This window comes from Theobroma umbraticum, unplaced genomic scaffold (genome assembly GCF_002168275.2).
Source record: "Theobroma umbraticum cultivar Fairchild unplaced genomic scaffold, ASM216827v3 scaffold_130.0, whole genome shotgun sequence".
In the NCBI taxonomy this organism is placed as follows: Eukaryota; Viridiplantae; Streptophyta; class Magnoliopsida; order Malvales; family Malvaceae; genus Theobroma; species Theobroma umbraticum.
Window position 1 is genome coordinate 1,925,482 of NW_018397264.1, and position 16,678 is coordinate 1,942,159.

Here is a 16,678-nt window from a genome sequence, read left to right on the forward strand (position 1 = left end):
TTTGGACAGCGTGTAGGGGACAGGTTTTGTACACCCATTTTACCAAATATATTGAAAAGTTTTCTTTTGATCTTTTATCATTTGGAGAAATTATAAGCCAAATCTTCAATCATTGAACATATAAAGGTATCTCATCACAATACTCGCGACATCCAACCAAATCGAACATTTCGGCTCTAAAACTAATACGCTGAGGAGATGGGCCAAATCTTGAGTTAAAGGAGGCACACCGAGTAGGTTCATATATATACATGTTGAACATCACTTGTACCCCAACACTTAAATCAAGGCATGAAATTTTAAATTTCATATATATATATATATATATATATATGTTAGTTTTACGTTTCAATTTTAATTGGACGTGAATATTATTTTTACAAATGAAGCTCGGCATTTATTATGTTCAATGAAAAAAATAAAAATATGTATTTTGTGAAATTTAAATTAATCATCACTATAATAGTTTATTTTTCATAAAAGGATATTATAAATAATATTTAAAAATTTACTTACTAAAAGGGAAAAAGGAATTTAGGTGATAGTGTAGTTGCCTGGTTTCTATTGGCTTCGATATGTAGCCTTTGAAATTTGAAGCAAATGTGCCTAAGGGGAAGAAGAAGAAGATGGGTAGCAATGGCGGGGGTGCGGCTCCTCCGTTGATAGGATTAGGGAGGAGACAATCCCATTTGAAAAAGTCTTTCAACCTCGCCGTTCGTTCTGTTCTCACTACCTGTCCTAAACAGGAATTTAGCAAAGCATTTCCAAATTTTACAAGTGCGGAGCAAGAACGTCTCCACCAGCTTTTTATTCAGGTCATTACCTCTTTGAATGGGAATACAGAGGATGAGTTTAAGTCTTCATGCCAGGAAACACAGGTAGCAACTGCCCTTGACACTGTGGAGCAACTTGTGGAAGAACAACATCTTGACCCTTTGTTTTCAGATAAGACCAATATAATGGATGTGGTGCACGATCTGTGAACAGAAAAGAAGGCTGACATCCAATACTTAAGGGGCCTGCTGGAAAGGGCTGCAGAACATAATCGTCTCTTCCGAGCTCGGGTTGAGCTACTTCAGAATAGAAAGCAAGAAGTCTCGAGCATGAAAGATGTTGAGAAGGTAAGGGGTGGAATTTTAAGTTATGGGGAACGTAAAATATCTGGTTTTAGTGATCTGCAATTGGAGGGCTAATGTATCTTCCACAGCACCGACAAGCTGCATGGATTGGTTGATCACACCAACACATTGAACTGAGATGCTAAACCTTCAGTTTGTTTACTTGAATATGTTGTTGTAGTCAGAATGGAGTAAAGTGCTCATTGTTGTATACACATTGAGCATGGAAAGAAGCTTTAAAACATAGAATTGGAAGGATTCTTGTGAACAGATAGGCAATGCTTATAGCACAATGGGGAGCCTTGGTATGTCTCTTTTATCTTGTGAAAAAAAATGTACCTAAGGATATGCTTCTATTAATCAATTAAATGAACTAGCTAGCTGCCAACAAAAAGTCCAGTACTGCCGGTGCTTGATGACTGCAATTTTTTTTGGGATGAATGCTTTAAAGGTAGACTAAAAGTAGAGTTCTTTGTTTGCAAGTAAAACAGCGAGGGTGAGTGTTTCTAACAAGACAAAGGAGCTATATACCTCGTAGACAAATGATCTTCAAATCCCATCGCGCTCTAACATAGTTGGATGGAATTGTACTTGTCTAATGTTGCAAGTTTTGGAATATGTTGGGGCATATTCATCAACCACATAATTTGATTCTCTTTTGGGTTACAATAAAGTTAGACAACTGATTTCAATAGTTAATATAAGTTATAGAATTAGAAGATGACGTGTGTCAACCCTATGGCTTAACAACTACTTCAAGGCATTAAGAAACAAGGGAACGCCATTGCTCAATGGGTAACTAGGTGAAAGATACTGTGACATACATGTCTGAGAATGGGTTTTGTAATGCATGGTGGGGCTTTCTTTTGGGAAGGACTGGCTCAGGAGGATAATTGTACAGGGAGGCGGAAGGATCTGCCAACTTTTGTTTCCTTTAAAGAAGGTAACTTCATGTTTCAATGAATTTCTTATGGCTTATCAAAAAACAAAAAAAGGCAATGCCATTGCTCAATGAAGTTCCCTCCTGAGTTGTTGGAGTTTCTTTTTGTTTTTAATTTCCACTTTTCGCATGTGGAAATAAGGCGTCTTGCTGACAAATCATCAACATTATCACAGCCAAAACAGATCAACTGAAGTTGTCTTTACCCTGTGTGCAGAATTTGGAATGTATTGGGAGCATATTCATCGATAGTCAAGTTGATACTTGAAGAGTAGCTACCCCAATTCAGTAGGTAGCACAAAATATAAATAGTCTTTTGCTCGTAACATTGTATATTTTATCAACAACACTTACTATACAAGAGATTACTTTCTGCATATGTTGATACATCAAAATTTACAAGAGCAAGAAGAAGCGAGTGAAAAAGAGAGAAAAATGCCGAGCTTGGGCAATCGCGGCCACATCCTAAAGATCCCATACCCAGCATCTGGCCATATGCTTCCACACATGGATCTAACCCACCAGCTTCTTCTTCGAGGCATTACGGTGACAATCCTGGTCACACCCAAAAACCTTCACTATCTAAATCCTCTTCTCTCTGTGCATTCTCCTTCCAAAGTTCACACTTTAGTCCTTCCCTTCCCTTCTCACTCATCTATCCCTTCTGGAGTTTGAGAACATGCAAGAAGTCACTATATCCTTCGTCCCTGACTTTGCCGCTGCCTTGAGTAAACTCCATGATCCTTTGTTTCAATGGTTTCAAAGCCACCCATCTCCTCCCGTTGCCATTTGCTCTGATATGTTACTCGACTCTTGGACTAATAAGCTAGCTTCCGAACTCAACATCCCCAATATCAGTTTCCTCGTCGTCAATGCAAAAACGGTTGCTTCGTGGTGGATAAATGATCTGGACGTTATGCCAGAATGTTACAGAGAGCTGCATCTTGGATGTATACGAAGCTGGGGCTTCATCTTCAACTCGTTTACTGAGTCAGACAGTGAAAGTTTGCAAGTCATCCAGGAAGAATTTATCAAACATGATCGTGTTTGGGAATTGGGGCCGCTACTCCCCATAAAATCAATCAGTAATGGCCATGCAGTGAGGTAGACCAAGTACAATAGCCCAAAAGACCAAGTACAATACCCCAAGATCAAGTCATAACATGGCTTGATTCTTGCCACGTGGACAAAGCAGTCGTCTACGTAGGATTCGCGACCCAGATCAGATTGACCAAACAACAAATGAAGGCAGTAGCAGCTGCATTGGAGGAGAGTGAAGTTCGTTTCATTTGGGCTGTCAAAGATCCAATGGAAGAACTGCAAGAGGCCGATCATGATGATCGAAGCGTTATTCTTAAGGGATTTGAAGACCGAGTGGCAGGGAGAGGCCTTGTGATCAAAGGGTGGGCTCCCCAGTTGGCGATCGTCGGACATCGTGCGGTTGGTTCCTACTTCACTCATTGTGGATGGAACTCAACCCTCGAGGCGATCCTGGCTCGAGTACTGACGCTTGCTTGGCCAATGCAGGTTGACCATCTGGAAAACACCAAGCTTTTGGTTGATGAATTGGGTGTGGCAATCCGAGTACTGAGGGTTTGGAGAGTGTTTCGGATGCAGCCAAGCTGGCTCGGATCCTGTCTGACTCTGTGAACATGAACCGGCCAGAGAGAGTTCGAGCCATGAAGCTGCGGAAGAGTGCATTGGAGGCCATTAAAGAAGGAGGGAGTTCCTATGAAGCTCTAGATGGATTAGTAGAAGAATTGTCTTCTCATGGTGCAATGAAATAAAAAGAGCATAAGTAAACGAAGTGATTAAACTTTAGCTAAACAAATAAACGTGCATTCAGAAGTTAATCAATTGGATTTTCCTTTTGCACTTGGTAACTTCTTAGATCATAAATGAAAATAAAATATATATTACAAAAAGATCATGGACAAATTAATGGTGCAATTATTCAAAGAGAGGGAAATTTTGTCTTTTCCCACGAGTATATAATGCAATTTGCCACGGTTGAAAAGCAGAAAAGATCCCAATTCAAGCATGTTGGTAAATCAAGAAGAATTACATAGACATATATAGCAATTTGCTAGAGTTGAGACCATAGATCAGACTTGATCTTGCAAGGAGAAAGGAAAGGGGGAACCTTACAGCTTGTCCCAGTTTAATGTTTGACGATGCAACACAAATCATAACTTAAGTAGAAAGATAATTAGCCGACTCCTGAAAACAATAATATGCAAAACCAACCCTAATCATCAGAAACCAGTAAATGAGAGGGATACAACGAAGTGAACTTTTACTATCTCCACTCACCATCTGAGACTGACTGTTCCTCCTCAATTTCTCTTATGCTTTGCACCATATCAGCAACTGTTTTTGATATATGTGCTGTGTGATTTTCCAAGTCTTTTAAGATCAAGTTCAATTGTTCTTCGTATGCAGCACACCGCCTTTTGCATTTTTGTCTCTCATTGTACAACTCAAGTGACAGCTCACGTATTCTCTTATCCTTCTCATCCTGCAAAATAGAGGATTCTTGAACCATTACCAAGCACTGAGATCAGAAGAAAGGTTACTCAACACTGGCAAAAGATTTAAGTTTTAACATGCTCGATCCAGAACATTAGTGTGATAAAGATGTGGCAGACAATCACGATCATAACCAATGGCTCTTAATAGTGAGAAGGCGATGCAGTAAGGAACAAGCTAGAAAAAATTAGTTTAAATACAAGGATATGCAAGAGAGGAACCCATCACTACGTAGAAAGCAGATCAACTCTACAATGATCTGGATCAACTCCAAGTATTTATATAAGACTTATTCTCACATGATTTCAACAATAACTTAGGACTTGACCAATTGAGGAGTTAACTTCCTTACAAATACCAACAAAAATACCATGGTTATTTTTGAGCTGGAAAAAGTTGATATAAATAGCAAGAACATGTTTGAGAAGTGCTTAAAGATCTTTCATTAGCAACAAATCTAGTTAGAAAATTTGACAAGAAAATCTACCAAAAAGGAAACTCAAAAAAATGGGTAACACAGTTTAACAGTCCCACTGGTTAGTCTTTATTTATCAATAACATCAACATAACAAACATTTCCATGTAAACATTACCATCAGTCAAGCACTACATACATGTACAGGGGATTGATTTTCCACGCCAACAATGAAAAGAGGACCAATATTCTCCATCAAAAGAAGTTTCTCCACTAAGCATTTAAATGAAGTTCTAAGGCGCCCACTTAGTTTAACAGAATCTTTTACTTTTCATCTCCAATTTTACCCTCAATATATATCAAGTAAGATAAATAACTAAATTCAAAATTTCTTGCTTTATACATTTTACGAAAAACTAAAAATCATAAACATTTGTCCAGTTTTCTAGAAAATTGGAAAACAATGGATCCCAATTTAGTTGTAACTTTGGTTCATTGATCAGTTAAGGAGGAAAAGTGGAAATGGAAAAATATTTCTGAAATCAAATGTCCCCTGATGTTCTGTGATCTAGATTGAGCTTGAAATGCTGATAACATTTGAAAATGGCATCAGTTGGCAAAACCAGAGAGAAGTTTGATTCACTAGGTTATAAAACCATGAATCAGCTCTACATCAGAATCTCCATCCATAATTAGGGTTAACTTACAATTTGATGTTGAAAATATGATGACAACTTCCCACAATGAAAATTGTTCTAGTTATTTACGGGAAGAGCCAATAGAATAATTAAGCTTACCAGTTAGTAGCAACTCAATGTTAAAATCAATCCAATTTCAGGGCCTTAGATAGAGCTTTTAATTAGCAAGGGTCAAAGTTATAATGATTTGAACTGCGATGGCTCATTCACTGTAGGATCAGGTTTCTGGTTCCTGATAAAGGACCCATGATTCTTGCACATCTAAAAATATAGACCATAATTCACAAATAATTTAAGAAGTTCATTCAGATATTATACTTAAAAAAATCAATTTCAAAAGTACCTCACCGACTAGATGCTTTCCAGATTCTCGCAACGGAACTTTGTTAGGACTCATCAGTTTATGGTTGTGCCCTTTAACAAATTTGGTGACAACCCACTTTGCTCCATCTCTTAGAGCTAGCCTTATCATTGCTTGGCAGCCCTCTCTGGTGATTGGTGGTGGGGGAAGAACTCTGTCTTTTCTGTGTATATACTTCTTTGCTCGAAATCCTTCTTTAGAACAAACAAAATCTTGACCTATGACCTGATTGTTTACTCGTGATCGACGATTATGATGTATACGTACAGTAAATCCAGTCCGCCTGCCATAAGCAGCATAAAACTCTCGAGCTTCATCCCTTGAGTTGAATTCCATGCCCATGTATGGTTCCAATGCATCAGTAATAAGGGAAAGACTACCACCAGACTGTTCTGCTAATTTCTCATCTTCACTGACACAAAAGTCCAAATTCTTGTGGAGAACATCTTCCATTTGTCCATGTTCTTCATAGTTTTTATCTCTCACGTCTAAATCACTTTCATCTGAATCAAATTCTAGACTAGATTGGTTATCCATCATTCTTCCAACTGCAAGAATTTAAAATCATTCTCATCCATTTCAAAGATGCCGATTAAACATAAAAGTTCAACAATGACATATAGGTTATAAATTTTCACATTACATAAAACATGAAATCAAATATACAAGAAAGAGGAAGATCTTGTTTGAATAGTAAGGAGAAGTTTCCGAAATTTTTAGGTCCAGGATTCTAGGATCACCCAATTGTGGATTTCGTCCAACTTTATATTGGTTTTGGTTAACTGGATCGGTTATTGATTTTAGTCTATTGAATATATATGTGTTTGACTGTAATTGTAAAGTCTATCAGTACATGTAACTTCATTAAAAATATATCCATCTTCCATAAAGGACCGTATAGTTAATCTTTTATTGAGAAGCAAATTGATGAAATAGCAATGGGACAGTGTTATTTTGCAGCAAACCTATACCTGAACTAAGGGTGGTCAAGAATAGCATTTGACTGAATCATGCATGATACTCAGGGACTTTCACATGGAAATTAAATTAGTTTCATGTTTTGCACAAAAGGTACAAGTATTTCAGATATTAACTAAGTAGGAATCTAACTCCCTCAACAGTCTAACCCTAGCAGCCGGACAAGGGCGCATAAAATCCGGCCCTAGAGCTTCCCAGTCAGCCTTAGACTTGTCCTTCCTCATTGCACTGAAATTCCAAGAAAACGCAATGCGGAAAAGGAAAAGAAGTCGGAATCTGTCGAAAACGTGTCCGCCATCAATCCCTTTCTACTCTATAATCGAATGATGCCCATTGCAACCCAACACTAACAGTACAGACTGCTATTTCTTTCTAAAACTAAGTAAAGCTAAGAATACTAAGATCAAAAGCGATTAAAAAGTTTTTGACCCACCCCTCTCATGTAACTAAAATCAAATGGTAAAAGAATGAAACATATTTGGTAGCAAAAACTGAAGAGAAATTAACGATAAGAGAGGTAAAAAAAAAAATAAAACAGCAATGTTGATGAACTCACCGGTACTTTGAAGAAAGCACTGGAAAATGGATACCCCTAAATCAACACTCATCAAGCGATGTCAAGGATGCAAGAGCCATTTTTTTGGCAGTTCGAAGCTGTTCTGGTTTAACGCTCCTCGACAAGCTGGACAGAGGAGAGTACAGAGCAAGAACCTTAACCAAACTTCAGAAAGTAGAAAAGCAAACTGACAATGGTTCTTCCATACTTTGGTAAATGACGTTTGGACCTCGTGTGATTTCGGAATTGTTCGAGGAGCACCATGTAATTTTAGACCTAACCTTAGTCTTAAAAGAGGATTGATCGGTAATTTCAAAATTATAAATGATAAAGTTCATTAATTTCAAAATATAATATGAGATCATTTAATGTTATCAATATTTAGATTAATTTAAAAACTTCTGTTTTATAATAAGTAATAAATATAAGAAAAGATTCAAATTCACACGTAATTTTTTGTTCAGATTGTACTTCTGTTACGAATGTTTTATTTCAAAATCTAAATCCCATGGGCTCAAACTCAAATCGGGACAAATTTCGTATAACTCAATTAAAAAATATATAAATTCGTATAACTTTTGCAATATGTAAGTGAAGGTTATTACTCTTTTCTATTTTGACTCTTTCTACAAAACTAATACACTGAAGTTTAAAAGGAGGATACTATTTAAAAGGAACAAATGGAATTAAGTCCAGCTCCATCGTTCAACTAATTCGCAAGAAAGTTGTCCTCTCCTGATAGTCTGCTTGACGAGCTAATAACGCATGCCGGTCATCTGATCAGAGGTTCCACGTTTTACACATTGGTGATATAATGCCAGTAGGTTGCTTCTTCTGAAGCAAGGAATAGATAAGCAATGGAAAACGTAAATTTTGTATTAACATGAATATTCTTACATATACGAAGAATTCAGATGGTGAGCAGATTGGCAGCCATTAAGAAACTTGGAAAACGAAGGGAACAGATTAACGGCCATCAACAGCAGATTTTCTTTGGGGAAAGATCAACATCTGACTCAATTACAAGCGAGATGGAGGCCGTTGCTTTTGTCAGAGATGCAATGCCATCATCTCCCTGAAGAGCATTCAGTGACACAATTTGGTCTCTTCTGCAACAACTTCCATGGTCCAAGAATCAACTGAATAAGAAAGAAAAGTGTAAGCATCATAAATCAGCCTGCCATGCATAAATGATTACAAAACAAATTTCTCTCCAATGAAGCAACTAGAGATAAGTACAATGGCTGGAAGTAGATATAGTGACAACAAAGAGCACCTTTCCTTTTTCCCTTTTTGGCTTTTATAAAGGATCCAAAAGAGTGCACTAAAAACAAGCCATAAACAAGTTGAACATTTTGTTATTCCTTTGTATACAATTGCATACGAACAGATACGTGTGAGAGGAACCAATACAATTTATTTCATTCTCAAATGTAAACCCACAGTTGAAAGCTGACCTTATCGAATGTAAATGCAGTTGATTTTTTATATTAGAAGAGATGTTAGAAGGAGACTCACCATAGTCAGAAAATGTGGTCTACAGATTCCAGTTCCCTCAGAATGTTGGACACCACATCAACTTTTAATGATAGCCGCTGAGTGTGTTCTTCAACATATTTTAGAACCATCTGAAGCTGTTCTAGATAAGCGGCTGATTTCTTTTTCTCACGATGCAGCTCTGTGGACAGTTCCCGAATTTTAAGATCTTTTTCATCCTGCAAACAGGAGCTAATGTATGTAAGGGCATACTGTAGCATTACATCTATTTAACAAATATGGTTAAAGAGGAGAAAATGCCAGTCTCATGAGAACATAATTCCAGGAAGCTTAGCTGTAAATTGAGTGGCCGTATGTGGAACGTAACCAAATTTCAGAATAATGGGATTATGGCCAAATAACCCAGGACAAAAGGCCACAAAATTAAACAGCAGTTATAACCATACATAGATAGCTGATTGTTGCCAGTTTATGTCTGAAGTTTTCTTCCTTCCTAAGTTTCAAATCTTCAGTTGATTATCAGAGTAAGTAAAGATACCATCCTAGAAACATTTCAGTTAATCACTTTTAAGTTCATATACAGCAAAAAACTCATTTTTGGACCTGGTGTTTTGTAGATTAATGAATTAAAAATTTCTGTAAAGTAAATGCTCTTCTAGTTTTTTCATATCTCTTTCCTCTCTCTGTTATGCCTGCTAATCTCTGCTGACTTCCTATTTCTCTAACTCTATTTCTTATTTCTTTCTAGTCTATATCTCTCTATTTTCATCTCTTTCATGTTCTATCACTTTCTCTTTTGGCTGCATCGAAAGTCAACCTAATTGCAGTAAGCCAAATTCAAGCCTGTTTACTTCAGATGGGCAGCAATTGAAACCTATATGTTCCTCAATCCACTAAATTGCCCAATTCAATCTGTAGCCTGTCTTTAATTGCAAGATAAAATTTCAATCAGATGTGTTTTTATTTTGTTAAGGTACAGTCTGACGTACCAGTTGTGCAAGACAAAATTCCCCTACATATCTACATTCAAAAGTTTTTAAACTAATACATAATGATGAATAATCTAAAATTATGTAACTCCACTGCAATATCAGAAAATAAATTTACAAGTAACCAGCTTTTTCATTCGACTATGTGTAGGTGTAGAAGTAATGTCATATCAAATAACAAGTTGTTAGGAATCATTTTGTTTACAACTTTAGAGAAGCAATATACTAATATTAGCAGGAAAATGTATAATAGGCATTATTTAACAGAATTACTCGCACTAGCCATACCTCACAAAATGCAATCCTATGTGACCTTCGAGGTGGTATTTTGCTTGGGTTCAGTTCATGATTGTGTTCTTTAATAAAACCATAAATAACCCACTTTCCCCCATCCTTTGCTGCTATCCTCAGCATTGCATTACATCCCTCTCTTGTGGCAGGCCGTGATGGGCAAACTCTGTATTCTCTCTTTATATATTTTTCTGCACGAAAACCTTCTTTTGAGCAAACAAACTCTCGGCCAATTATTGAGTTATCCTTAAGAGATCGACGTGTGCGATTGTTCCGTATGGTGAAGCCCATACGCCGGCCATACATCTCATAAAACTCCCTAGCATCCTCTGCTGACTCAAACTCCATGCCTGTGTATGGTTCTCTAGCTTCCAAAGTCATAGGAAAATTTTGATCCAATGGGTTAATCAAATTACCATTTCCATCCACATTACTATCTGACAACTCATCATCCAGCGTTTCATGGCCATCAAATGTTTCAGCCAGCCATTGTCTATAATTTCTGCTTGAGTTAAGTCCCTGACCAGAGGTGCTAGCCATTACAAACCTATCAGAAACCAAGCCAAGATCAGTCTAAAGCAAAATAACAGAACAGAAATCCAAAAATCATTCAACAATCCAACTTGTCTACTGTGAAAAGAAGCAATGGCAACAGTGTGCTATGACCAACAAGCCTAGACTCATCGAGTCAACGGTATTAGACAAGTAAGTTTCCACAGCTCAACGAGATTCAATATGTCCTACAGGAGGAAGCAATTCGCTCTATTGCTCTAAATAATAAAAAGCCTCTAATAACTAAAAAATTATCAAATTACTTAATATGTGCAAATATAGAAGCTCAGTATTTCCCTCCCAAAAAAAAATCTTGATTTGTTTACTTATAATTACTCAACAAAGATTATGAAGAAAACACAAAATATATCAACTTTTTGCCTTACCCATCCCAAACTGTAGGTGGGTTTTTTTTTTTTTTGGTTTTTGGGTTGTTTAACGTGCCAATTTTCAATCAATGCCAAATAACAGAAACCCAACAAGAGAAAAACAAAAATTCTGATAAAACGGGAAAGCAAACAAAGTTAATAAAATCAGTGAAAATGAAAAAAAAAAAAAAGAATTTACCTTGTGTTGGTCCTTGGAGAGAGTTTCAGTTATCACTACAAAAAGCGTTAGAAATCGAAAATTATGAGCTGCCCAAAATGTGTAGAGGAAACAGCTTCAGTTTTAGTAGGTGCAGCCACCATCCAAAATAGATTGGCGTTTACTCAGTTCCCCAAATTCACAATTGAGAATTGAGATAGAAAGAGAATGGCCAAATGGGTAATTGGGTGTGTAAAGAAAAAGCTCAGGCGAGCCAAACTGGGAAATGGGGAGGTGAGAACTCATAACAGGAAAATATAGAGCAGCAAAGCAAGGATAAAATGGTAATCGACATTCCTCATAATAATACACTGTTTTGAATATTAAATGTAAATATTTTGACTTTGGGGTCTGACTTTGATTGGTTTTTACTGATATCAAATAATAAGTACAAAGGTGACAACTTGATGGGTTCTTAAACGTCAATTGTCACCTATGTACATGACACTGGAGAAACCTAACATGGCTATTATTTGTTGTGATACTATGTTTACTTGAAGCAGTCAGCTGTGACCTGTTTCCTAGCTAAGTACTGCTTCTGCAGGCTCATCACATTATAGACTTATTATACGTATACACTACTTTGCTTCTATTGTTGGATGCCATTGCTTTCTTCTTTTCAGGACTACCGAAATTTTCTCTTCAATCCTTGGGGGACCCTGTTGGCTGAACCATTCACACTTCAGCTTTTTTCCGAATATATATTGACTCATTATTTGCCATGTGAACAACTCAGTTTAGTTAAGTTTAGCGTAGCATTTAGGTTTAACATATCCTAAATTACAGTCGAGATTCTATCTTGCACATGATTAAACATGAGAATTTGATTGCACAAATGTGAAAAGCTCAAGGGCTATGGTCTCTTACATTTTGAACAAACAAAATGCTTAAGATCAAATCTTATAATACCGTTACAAAAAAAAAAGAAAAAAGTAGGCTACAACTTATTTACAGAACCTGGGACATGGAGTGGTGTAGAGTCTCTAGCGATCTACAACAAAAATAATACAGTGGTGGGTATTTACCGACCCTTTCATAGATTATCAAGGGTAGAAAACTTATGAATGCTACAAATGACAACTATTATCTCTACATTCAAGCTCTCTGATATTTTGAACTGCACCTTCAACTGTTTTTGACAGGTGCTCAGTGTGTTCCTCAATGTAGTTCATAAATGCACATAGTTGTTCTCGACATGCCATTAACTCCTGGTTTGCATTATCCAGCTCAGAAGATAATTCCTGGATTTTCTTATCTTTGTCATCCTGCTGCATCCAAAAAACATGGTTGATTTATGTAAATCTCGTAAACATTGAAAATTAAACCGATTTTACAGACACACTCATACACAGATACCGGCAATAGAATGTGTAGATCATGCAACCATTCGGCGGATAGAACATAGCAAGCTAGAGTCTAAATAATTCCAGATCTGCCACAAAAAACTGAGAACCAATATATAATCACCAATTGCCAACAAAAATCCTTTTTTTTATCCTTATTCCGGTTATTCCATCTCTTCCATCCAGGTAATAGTTCAAACTTTAAAAATAATTTAGAATGAAGAAATCTAATTCATCTATAAGGCAATTGTTCAATAAAACTAAACTAAGAGCTGATGCAAAGGAGAAGCTATATGCTTTCGAACAACTCGGGTAGAAAGAAAAATGCTCCTTATTCTTAGTGCCTTGCAGTGAAAGTTTTCAAGTTGAAGTGACATGCAAGATCTTTGATGATTTCATTGCTGACTTATGGAGGAAAGGAACACTGGTACAGATAATAGACAGTACAACAGGGGAGATCAGTCTCCATCCTCAATAATAATAGGGAAAATAATCATAATTTATGCTTTAAAACTTCCAGGAAGAATTAGAAACTTTTGAAAACTCACAATTTTCCAAGTTAATAAAGATAAGTACAAAGTTGTCAGTAAATGGACAATTTAAGTTAACTATTAGAAAAATTGCATCCTTAATAAATATAAATCTATTAAAAATGGCACTACATATGTCTTAAAAACAACTAACAGCGCCTAGGCAGCCTTGTCTTTGGGAGCATAGTTGCAAAGCTGGATTATTGTGCTCATGGTCTGCAGAGGCTAATTGAATAAGAAATCCATAATCAAAGACCAAATCTATGGTCCCATTGGATTCATATTATCACAGTTGGAGAGGACTATGAGAACAAGCATAACAAATAACAATCCACAATTTGTAGTAGGCAATGGCTCCTTTTTCACACTGATTATGAACTAAAAGGGGAGAATGGGGGTGGGGGCTTTCAAGATAACGTCTCTGGAGAAAGGGCAAGCCTCTCTGGAAAGTCTATAACTTGGTTGTCAATGCAGTTATTGTTCATGTTGGAAACTCAAATAACAATCATGTACATTACATATACTGCAAAACTTTGTTACATTCTCGGTAGAGTTCGTTTGAACAACCACCGATTCTCAATGAAACATCAAACTTATCCACAAGTCAAATGCTAGGCAGTTGATTCCAAGTCATCAGCCATAGGCAGAGCAAAAAGATGAATAAATAGACACGACAAGATCCACCAAACCAAACAAAAAACATAGTTACCCTCATGAGACTTCAAAAGGTGATGCACACACTTTTTTCTTTCACTGCAGAACATTTAAGCTCATTTATTCCTACTGGCCTTGATATGAATAGAACTAACAAGCACTTCTCCATAAAACTAAGCATAATAAGCAAGGCAATCGAAAATTCACTGTCAACATACTTTTATATCATGATAAATCTCTACTCGATGCTATGTCACCCATAGTTTAACTTGCAAATTAGCAAGAAGGTTTCCATGAAGGAATTCAAGCAATATCTTGATTTTCTGTTGGAACACCCACTATAAGGCTAAGTACAGCAGGAGTGAAACGTGAGTGCAAGTTTAAAATAGGAGCACATGCATAGGAATGCTAAAATTTTCTAAAAGAAAAGCACCTCACCTGTTTAAGTTTATGGAGTGTAAATTATATACCACAAGAAAATATGGTTTTTATATCAGGACAATGCCATGGTCCATAGTCACTAAATCTGTCACTGTTGAGCTCATATATAGATTGAAAAACGACCATACTGATGAGGCAAAGACTTGTAGAATAGCAACAATAGCCTTAAGGATGGTATGAAAAATGAACATTGAAGTAAAAAATATCAGATAACAATGCCTAGCATTGCAATGCAGTGCAGCCTCTTTCAAATGAGTAAACATATCTACACCAGAGCTGTGATAAGGAGTTTGGAGTTTAGTGGGTAAGGAACATATTGTTATACTATATTTGCAGCCAGAACACTAGAAAAGACATCAGCCTAACTCTTTCAAACAAACATGAAGGAAACTTACAGGATTTGGTTGACCGTTTACTGAAGTAATTAATAGAGGATGAGTATGCTCCTTCACAAATTTCGAGATAACCCATCTCCCTGGTTTCTCTCTCTTCACTATCATCCTTGCCATGCATCCTTCTCGTTTGCTCTCTCGCTTTCGAATCTGAACACGTCCATTCTTTTGTCTGTTGAGATTAAAACCTTCTTTGTTACATGCAAGTCGACGATGGATGATTGATCCATCAAGCTCAGACTTACGGGACGAAATAATTCGTGTCAAAAATCCTACCCGCCTAGCATATTCATCATAGAAAGCTTTTGCTGCTTGTACAGATTCAAATAGCATACCCTCATATGGTTCTTGGTTCAGGTTGAGTTCACATAAACCAGATTCATCTCCTGTACAACTTTCTGTAATTAGAAATGTTTCTTCTTTGTTTGTGTCAGCTTCACATACATCAGATTCACTTTCAATACAACTTTCTCTTATCACAATTTTATGATCCATAAGGTTCTCCTCTTCCACTGCCAACCCTGACAAAACAAGTTATCATATGCCAATAATCATGCACACAAACACAAACAATCATAGACACAGACAATGAGAAAGGCTGCTTGCAGAAAAATTAATATTTTTATGGCATTGAGGAAGTGCCGGGTAATCAGCCTTTTTGATAGGCTAGTTTCTTACATTATCAAGTATCAAGGTCTACAAATATTAATACAAGTGAATTGCACTATTTTTACTTTTATATGGCCTAACAAAAGGGTATAACATACAATGTTACTTGACATCATAAGCATAAACTCCAGAGAATTGTTAATAATAACAACTAAATTCACAAATCAACCGTTGTCCATCAGTTCATGTTTTAATGATAATTAAGGCATAGATCCCTGAAATGAAACCATGCATTTTAGTAATTTTAATGTTTCTAAGAACCCCTTATTAATTGGATAAACCACAAAAGGACATGCACATGCATAGGCAAGCCTGCACATACACTTACATGCATAATGCAAAATTTAACATAAAATTTTTCCTTTAGCTTGGAAACAGGGCAAAGAAAAGTGAAAAGCAAAAGAAAATTATATTAATTAAAAGATTTAATTTCTTGTTTGATCGAAATAGCTAAGATTCTTCGTATTTTCTTTTTTTTTTTCATTTTTTTCCTCTTTTCTTCTATCTGTGTAAAATCAACTAGAAATTTCCAAAAACCTCTACTTTTCGTCCTTTTTCCACAGAACCAAACGGTACTTGTGTACTAGCAACAGATAAAATATATATATATATATATATATGAAGAGATAATTATGAACGAACAATTACTCCATTTAACTAAGTCAATCTTTTCAACCGGTACTTGACGAAAAGTCTATTTTCTCGAGAATCAAACAGAGGGATACCACATGCATAACCATTAAAAACCCCAAATTACAAGGAACAATCAGAGAAAAAGGAAAAAAATAAATTGCCAAATCGAATTTAAAGACCATAGAAAAGAACAGCAAACATGAAATAGTTACTATTTAATAAATTTTTTTTTAAAAAGGAAAGGAATTAAAGAAAGAACTTACATGATTTTTTTTTTCCTTCCTATTTTTCGCTTGTTATTATTTGTTTTAGCGTGGCTGCCATTTTGATCAGAGATAAAGCGAATTTTCTTTTTCCTTTTTTCATTTGTCTCTTTTAATGTTTTGTTTGTTTCTTTTTTCTTCTCAAAGCAGTACTTTATTTTTAATTTTAGGTACTTTTAAACATGAAATCACACATTAATCAATAAATAAGTCAAATAATTTTTTTATTAAAATATATTATTAT

General features: G+C 36.1%; 3 protein-coding genes and 2 pseudogenes across 5 annotated transcripts; 2 read left to right on the forward strand and 3 right to left on the reverse strand.

The window, feature by feature from the left end:
• Positions 1-626: 626 nt before the first annotated feature.
• Positions 627-1,193, forward strand: LOC149526847 (uncharacterized; annotated as a pseudogene).
• A 1,192-nt stretch (positions 1,194-2,385) lies between these two features.
• On the forward strand, positions 2,386-3,875 carry LOC110421745 (flavonol 7-O-rhamnosyltransferase pseudogene; annotated as a pseudogene).
• Positions 3,876-4,083: 208 nt separating this feature from the next.
• Positions 4,084-8,708, reverse strand: LOC110421743 (protein FAR-RED ELONGATED HYPOCOTYL 3-like). 2 transcript variants are annotated; one of them, XM_089784497.1, is made up of 4 exons: positions 8,493-8,708; positions 7,596-8,371; positions 6,044-6,609; positions 4,084-4,576 (listed from the first exon to the last, which is right to left on the reverse strand). In XM_089784497.1, the coding sequence occupies exons 2-4, from the start codon at positions 7,645-7,647 to the stop codon at positions 4,358-4,360; spliced, it is 837 nt and encodes a 278-aa protein (XP_089640623.1). In that variant the 5' UTR covers positions 7,648-8,371; positions 8,493-8,708; the 3' UTR covers positions 4,084-4,357. The 2 variants fall into 2 exon arrangements, with proteins under 2 accessions (XP_089640623.1, XP_021291086.1); XM_021435411.2 differs by lacking the exon at positions 8,493-8,708 and having other exon boundaries at positions 4,084-4,278; positions 4,372-4,576; positions 7,596-8,311.
• LOC110421744 (protein FAR1-RELATED SEQUENCE 5-like) lies at positions 8,447-11,742 on the reverse strand. The gene is made up of 4 exons (XM_021435412.1): positions 11,492-11,742; positions 10,370-10,919; positions 9,114-9,310; positions 8,447-8,734 (listed from the first exon to the last, which is right to left on the reverse strand). The coding sequence occupies exons 2-3, from the start codon at positions 10,910-10,912 to the stop codon at positions 9,119-9,121; spliced, it is 735 nt and encodes a 244-aa protein (XP_021291087.1). The 5' UTR covers positions 10,913-10,919; positions 11,492-11,742; the 3' UTR covers positions 8,447-8,734; positions 9,114-9,118.
• Positions 11,743-12,340: 598 nt separating this feature from the next.
• On the reverse strand, positions 12,341-16,586 carry LOC110422339 (uncharacterized). 2 transcript variants are annotated; one of them, XM_021436211.2, is made up of 3 exons: positions 16,435-16,586; positions 14,873-15,390; positions 12,341-12,774 (listed from the first exon to the last, which is right to left on the reverse strand). In XM_021436211.2, the coding sequence occupies exons 2-3, from the start codon at positions 15,362-15,364 to the stop codon at positions 12,577-12,579; spliced, it is 690 nt and encodes a 229-aa protein (XP_021291886.1). In that variant the 5' UTR covers positions 15,365-15,390; positions 16,435-16,586; the 3' UTR covers positions 12,341-12,576. The 2 variants fall into 2 exon arrangements, with proteins under 2 accessions (XP_021291886.1, XP_021291885.1); XM_021436210.2 differs by lacking the exon at positions 16,435-16,586 and having other exon boundaries at positions 12,341-12,777; positions 14,873-15,388.
• Positions 16,587-16,678: the final 92 nt, after the last annotated feature.